This window comes from Salvelinus sp. IW2-2015, unplaced genomic scaffold, assembly GCF_002910315.2.
Source record: "Salvelinus sp. IW2-2015 unplaced genomic scaffold, ASM291031v2 Un_scaffold3044, whole genome shotgun sequence".
Classification (NCBI taxonomy): domain Eukaryota; kingdom Metazoa; phylum Chordata; class Actinopteri; order Salmoniformes; family Salmonidae; genus Salvelinus; species Salvelinus sp. IW2-2015.
The window spans coordinates 1-7,126 of record NW_019944336.1 but is presented as its reverse complement, the minus strand read 5'-3'; the positions used below and the strand labels follow the sequence as shown (position 1 = coordinate 7,126).

The 7,126-nt window shown below is 41.7% G+C and overlaps 1 protein-coding gene across 1 annotated transcript in view; it reads left to right on the top strand.

The window, feature by feature from the left end:
* LOC112075247 (zinc finger, ZZ-type containing 3) overlaps window positions 1-4,679 on the top strand; it is a 46,707-nt gene extending 42,028 nt beyond the window's left edge. Inside the window, exons 3-5 of the mRNA XM_024142271.2 lie at window positions 3,446-3,584; window positions 3,904-4,051; window positions 4,594-4,679. Coding sequence (XP_023998039.2) covers window positions 3,446-3,584; window positions 3,904-4,051; window positions 4,594-4,679 — 373 coding nt within the window. The remainder of the gene's footprint in view (window positions 1-3,445; window positions 3,585-3,903; window positions 4,052-4,593) is intronic.
* The last annotated feature ends 2,447 nt before the right edge of the window (window positions 4,680-7,126 follow it).

The following is a 7,126-nucleotide window of genomic DNA, read 5'->3' as shown; positions in this document are numbered from 1 at the left end:
GGGGAGGGGGGGAATACAGAGGGGGGGGGGGGTTAATTTGCTTATTAGGATCCCGTGACATTTTGCAGAAGCAGCACCTGCTCATCTGGGTGTCTCAAAAAAACACACAAGAAAGTAACAAAACACTGATAGACAAAGGACAGTCACACAAATGAATCTACAACAATAAACAAACAGAGAAGTACAATAATGTGTTTGTTTGTTCCCTTACGGTCCTCGTTGTTCCACCAGGTGTGTTTTTTTAAAGTCATTTTGGCTGTTTGCTTTAATAACTGGAGATTGAAGGTATTGATCTGTATAATATGTGAAGGTAGTTCCGTGTGATCATGGCTCTGTGTATACTGTGAAGGTAGTTCCATGTGATCGTGGCTCTGTTAATACTGTGAAGGGAGTTCCATGTGATCATGGCTTGTGTGTAATACTGTGAAGGTAGTTCGATGAGATCATGGCTTTGTGTAATACTGTGAAGGGAGTTCCATGTGATCATGGCTCTGTGTAATACTGTGAAGGGAGTTCCATGTGATCATGGCTCTGTGTAATACTGTGAAGGTAGTTTGATGAGATCATGGCTTTGTGTAATATCTGTGAAGGGAGTTCCATGTGATCATGGCTCTGTGTAATACTGTGAAGGTAGTTCCATGTGATCATGTCTCTGTGTAATATTGTGAAGGGAGTTCCATTGATCATGTCTCTGTGTAATACTGTGAAGGTAGTTCCATGTGAATCATGGCCTCTGTGTAATACTGTGAAGGAGTTTCCATGTGATCATGGCTCTGTGTAATACTGTGAAGGTAGTTCCATGTGATCATGGCTCTGTGTAATATGTGAAGTAGTTCATGTGATCATGGCTCTGTTAATACTGTGAAGGGAGTTCCATGTGATCATGGCTCTGTATAATACTGTGAAGGTAGTTCCATGTGATCATGGCTCTGTATAATACTGTGAAGGTAGTTCCATGTGATCATGGCTCTGTATTACTGTGAAGGGAGTTCCATGTGATCATGGCTCTGTGTAATACTGTGAAGGTAGTTCGATGAGATCATGGCTTTGTGTAATACTGTGAAGGTAGTTCCATGTGATCATGGCTCTGTGTAATACTGTGAAGGTAGTTCCATGAGATCATGGTCATCAAAATACAATACTCTCAGTTTTAGATGTATAACTGGCTTTGGGTGCTGACATAAAGAGTGTGGAATAATCTGCATACATAGTCCTTCTAGCTTCGTGGAAGACCAAATCAAATCAAAGTTTTATTTGTCACGTGCGCCGAATACAACAGGGTAGGACCATTGGCAATTCATGTGTAACATAGAGAAGAGTAATGGCCAGGGAACTGCCCTGAGGGACACGTACTGTATAAATCTAATGTGCCGAGAAGCTTCCATTGAAGAACACTCTCCGGTTTCTATTGGATAAATGACTCTCCAACCACGTGACTGTAGGTGATGTAAAGCCATAGCAAGTGAGTTTCTTCAATAACATATTACGATCAACAACATCTAACAATACAGCTCCAACTATCATCTTATTATCAATTTATTTTAGCCAATCATCAGTCATTTGAATCAGTGCAGTACAAGTCTTATGCATCCTGAAAGTCGGTAGTGAACGTGTTCTCTGAAAATCAGACCCACGCGGTAGTGAACGTGTTCTCTGAAAAACAGACCCACTCGGTAGTGAACGTGTTCTCTGAAAAAACAACCATCGTAGTGAACGTGTTCTCTGAAAAACAAACCCACTCGGTAGTGAACGTATTCTCTGAAAAAAACAAACCCACTCGGTAGTGAACGTGTTTCTGAAAACAAAACCCACTCGGTAGTGAACGTGTTCTCTGAAAAACAAACCCACTCGTAGTTGAACGTGTTCTTCTGAAAAACAGACCCACTCGGTAGTGAACGTGTTCTCTGAAAACAGACCACTCGGTAGTGAACGTGTTCTCTGAAAAACAGACCACTCGGTAGTGAACGTGTTCTCTGAAAAACAGACCCACTCGGTAGTGAACGTGTTCTCTGAAAAACAGACCATCGGTGTGAACGTGTTCTCTGAAAACAAACCACTCGTAGTGAACGTGTTCTCTGAAAACAAACCCCACTCGGTAGTGAAAGTGTTCTCTGAAAACAGACCCACTCGGTAGTGAACGTGTTCTCTGAAAAACAGACCCACTCGGTAGTGAACGTGTTCTCTGAAAAACAGACCATCGGTAGTGAACGTGTTCTCTGAAAAACAGACCCACTCGGTAAGTGAACGTGTTCTCTGAAAACCAGACCCTCGGTAGTGAACGTGTTCTCTGAAAAACAGACCCACTCGGTAGTGAACGTGTTCTCTGAAAAAACAGACCCCCATCCGGTAGTGAACGTGTTCTCTGAAAAACAGACCCACTCGGTAATGAACGTGTTCTCTGAGGAATGGTATTGTATTTGGTCAAACAATATCTTCTCCATCAGGTTACTAACAACAGGCAGCTGATGGCAGCAAAGGGTGCTTTATATTTTTAGGCAGTGGAATGACTTTAGCTTCCTTCCACACCTGTGGACACATTTCTTTTGGCTTTAAAGACTTAGCAATAGGGGTGGTATTACAGTCTGCTACCATCTCAGTAGATTTACCATTCTAGGTAGTCTATACCTGGTGGTAATACAGTCTGCTACCATTCTCAGTAGTTTACCATCTAGGTTGTCTTTACCTGGTGGTAATACAGTCTGCTACCATTCTCAGTAGTTTTACCATCTAGGTTGTCTATACCTGGTGGTAATACAGTCTGCTACCATTCTCAGTAGTTTACCATCTAGGTTGTCTTTACCTGGTGGTAATACAGTCTGCTACCATTCTCAGTAGTTTACCATCTAGGTAGTTTTTACCTGGTGGTATACAGTTCTGTTACCATTCTCAGTAGTTACCATCTGGTTGTCTTTACCTGGTGGTAATACAGTCTGCTACCATTCTCAGTAGTTTACATCTAGGTTGTCTATACCTGGTGGTATACAGTCTGCTACCATTCTCAGTAGTTTTACCATCTAGGTTGTCTTTAACCTGGTGGTAAATACAGTCTGCTACCATTCTCAGTAGTTTACCATCTAGGTGTCTTACCTGGTGGTAATACAGTCTGCTACATTCTCAATAGTGTCCCATCTAGGTTGTCTATCCTGGTGGTAATACAGTCTGCTACCATTCTCAATAGTTTACCATCTGGTTGTCTATACCTGGTGGTAATACACGTCTGCTACCATTCTCAGAAGTTTACCATCTTGGTTGTCTATACCTGTGGTAATACAGTCTGCTACATTCTCAATAGTTTACCATCTAGGTTGTCTATACCTGGTGGTAATACAGTCTGCTACCATTCTCAATAGTTTACCATCTAGGTAGTCTATACCTGGTGGTAAGTACAGTCTGCTACCATTCTGCATAAGTTTACCATCTAGGTAGTCTATCCTGGTGGCACCAGTTACCAGAGGTTACTCCAGACTGTAGGTGTGTTGGAGGCCCAGAGAACTCAGAGTATACTGGACCTGGAGCGTCTGGCCAGACAGCAGAGAGAAGCTCTCCGAGACCCCGTCAGCTTTGTGGAGCAGCTGCAGAAACAGGTACTGTTCTGTGTCATAGTAACGATTATAACCTGTTATAACAGGTATATGATGTGTTATAACCTTCTTTGAGCCCATCGGCTTTGTAGAGCAGCAGCAGAAACAGGTTTGTTGTTCCTCTCTCTCTCTCTCTGTGTCTCTCTCTCTCTGTGTCTCTCTCTCTCTGTGTGTGTCTGTCTGTCTGTCTGTCTGTCTGTCTGTCTGTCTGTCTCTCTCCATTTATCCAAACGAAATGTTGTGTCTCACAATATGGCAGATTGAAGCTACTGTCTTGTTCTATGAGGTCACTTCCTGCTGAGTTCTTACCTCTGACCCCCAGGTGGAACTGGGCATGCCACGGCCCCAGAGAGTGGTTCAGCTGCCAGACATCTCATGGGACCAGTACACGTCAGGGCTGGGAGACTTCCAGAGGGAGTTCTGTGACAAGAAACGCAAAACCAGGAGGCTCAAACTCATATTCGATAAGGGTTAGTCGACCGTTACCAACAAGGCATCGTATGAATTAAGTTGTTTGATTGATTAATTGTTTATTTCATAATTGAAATGGGTCTTATTTTCTAATGTTTTGGAAATGCTTTGTTCTTTCTGTTTTCAATCAGTGTGCTGTATTATTATAGTCAGGTGACCAGACTGACCAATCGGTGTGCTGTATTATTATAGTCAGGTGACCAGACTGACCAATCAGTGTGCTGTATTATTATAGTCAGGTGACCAGACTGACCAATCGGTGTGCTGTATTATTATTATTACTATTACTATAGTCAGGTGACCAGACTGACCAATCAGTGTGCTGTATTATTATAGTCAGGTGACCAGACTGACCAATCAGTGTGCTGTATTATTACTACTATAGTCAGGTGACCAGACTGACCAATCGGTGTGCTGTATTATTATTACTACTATAGTCAGGTGACCAGACTGACCAATCGGTGTGCTGTATTATTATTATTACTATAGTCAGGTGATCAGACTGACCAATCAGTGTGCTGTATTATTATTACTACTATAGTCAGGTTACCAGACCGACCAATCAGTGTGCTGTATTACTATAGTCAGGTGACCAGACTGACCAATCAGTGTGCTGTATTATTATAGTCAGGTTACACGAGCCGGCCCCAAATCAGCCCTTGCGATCAAGGACAGGAGGTGGAATCGTCGACCCTGTACTCTGCTCTGCCTCTAGGTGATGCTCTGGAGAACAGCAGCAAACTCACAGGAACTACACTGGCCAATGATGTTATGCGTTGCACTACCCCAATCACACACACACCACACACACTCAGTGCCTTCAGAATGTTATTCACTCGCGCCCTTGACTTTCTCCACATTTTGTTGCCTACAGTCTGAATTTAAATGGATAAATTGGGTAGCATTCGTGGTTAAAAGCGTTGACTAGTAACCGAAAAGGTTTTGCTGGATCGAATCCCCGAGCTGACAAGGTAAAAATATGTCGTTCTGTACCCTGACACAAGGGCAGGTAACCCACTGTTTACTAGGCGTCATTGTAAATAAGATGATTGTTCTAACTGACTTGCCCTAGTTAAAATAAAGTTAAATATAAATAAATACAAATTAAAAGATTTTTATCACTGGCCTCCACATAATAACCATTAATACCCACAGTGAGAGGAATTATGTTTTTTCAACATTTGTACAAATTAATAAAAAATGAAAGCTGAAAATCTTGAGTCATAAGTATTTAACCCTTTGTTTATGGTAAGGAGCCTCAATCAGTTCAGGAGTAAAATGCTGCTTCACAAGTCACATAATAAATTTGCCATGGACTCACCTGTGTGCAATAATATGTGTAACATGATTTTTGAATGACTAATCTCATATTGTTACCCCACACATAACAAATTATCTGTAAGGTCCTCTGGTCGGTCTAGTGAATTTCAAAACATAGATTCAACACAAAGACCAGGGAGGTTTTTCCAATGCCTCACTAATTGAAGGGCACTATTGGTAGATGGTTATAAAATTTATTAAAGTAGAGCATTGAATACTCTTTGAACATGGGTGACAGTTATAATTACACGTTTGATGAGTGTATCAACACCCAGTCACGTACAAATCCGGCGTACTTCCAACTCAGTTGCCGGAGAGGAAGAACCTCTCAGGGATTCACCCATGATGCCATGGTGGACTTTAATACAGTACATTGAGTTTAATGGCTGTGATAGGAGAACACTGAGGATGGATCAACAACATTGTAGTTACTCCACAATACTAACCTAAATGACAGAGTGAAAAGAAGGAAGCCTGTACAGAATAAAAATATTCCAAAACATGCATCCTGTTTGCAACAAGGCACTAATGTAATACTGCAAAAAATGTGTCAAAGTAATTAACTTTTTGTCTTGAGGTTTGGTTTGGGGCAAATACACTTGTGGTTTGGGGCAAATACAACACATTACTGAGTACCTCTCCATATTTTCAAGCGTAGTAGTGGCTGCGTCATGTTATGGGTATGCTTGTAATCGTTAAGGACTGGAGAGTTTTTCAGGATAAATAAGAAATGGAATGGACCTAAGCACAGGCTAAACCCTAGAGGAAAACCTGGTTCAGTCTGCTTTCCACCAGACACTGGGAGATGAATGCACCTTTCAGCAGGACAATAACCTAAAACACAAGGCCAAATCTACACTTGAATTACTTATCAAGAAGGCAGTGAATGTTCCTGAATGGCCGAGTTACAGTTTAGACTTAAATCTACTTGAAAATCTAMGGCAAGACCTGAAAATAGTTGTCTAGCAATGATCAACAACCAATTTGACAGAGTTTGAAGACCTTTGAAAAGAATAATGGGCAAATGTTGTACAATCCAGATGAACAAAGTTCAGGTGAACAAATTTCCTAGAGACTCACCCAGAAAGATTCACATCAGTGATCACTGCAAACAGTGCTTCTAACATATATTGCTTCAGGGGTGTGAATACTTATGTAAATGTGAATACTTATGTGAATACTTATGTAAATGTGAATACTTATGTAAATGTGATTTCATTTTCCGTAAACTTGCAAAAGATTTCTAGAAGCATGTTTCCATTTTGGGGGAGATGTGGGGGGGGGGAAATAATATTTAATCCATTTTGAGTTCAGGCTGGAACACAACAAAATGTCAAAGGGTAAGAATGCTCTCTGAAGGCACTGTTCAACCATAGTTACTATTCTCTGTTCTCAATGAACATATTTGTTGGGGCGGCAGCATGGTAGGTTGTAGTGGATTCAGTGTGTTGGGGGTTAAGCTGTTATTTGCTGTGTGACGATGCCCGACGCCAATCTAGTGTGAAACATCTGTCGGCCTCTGGGATTAAGTAGCTGCTGTCTTAATGAACCAAATGATGAATGTTCTGTAGTTAGTTGTGTGTGTATCTCGTGTCGCGTCCGCTCGTAAGCTACGTTTACACTGTGATACACACACTTCCACCCATCCGTCTCTATTAACACACTCCCCCTGCGTGTCGTGAAGTTACTGTGTGATAGGGCAACACCTCCACTGTCCGGTCTCTTTTATACATCCACTCCTCTCTTGTACCAAT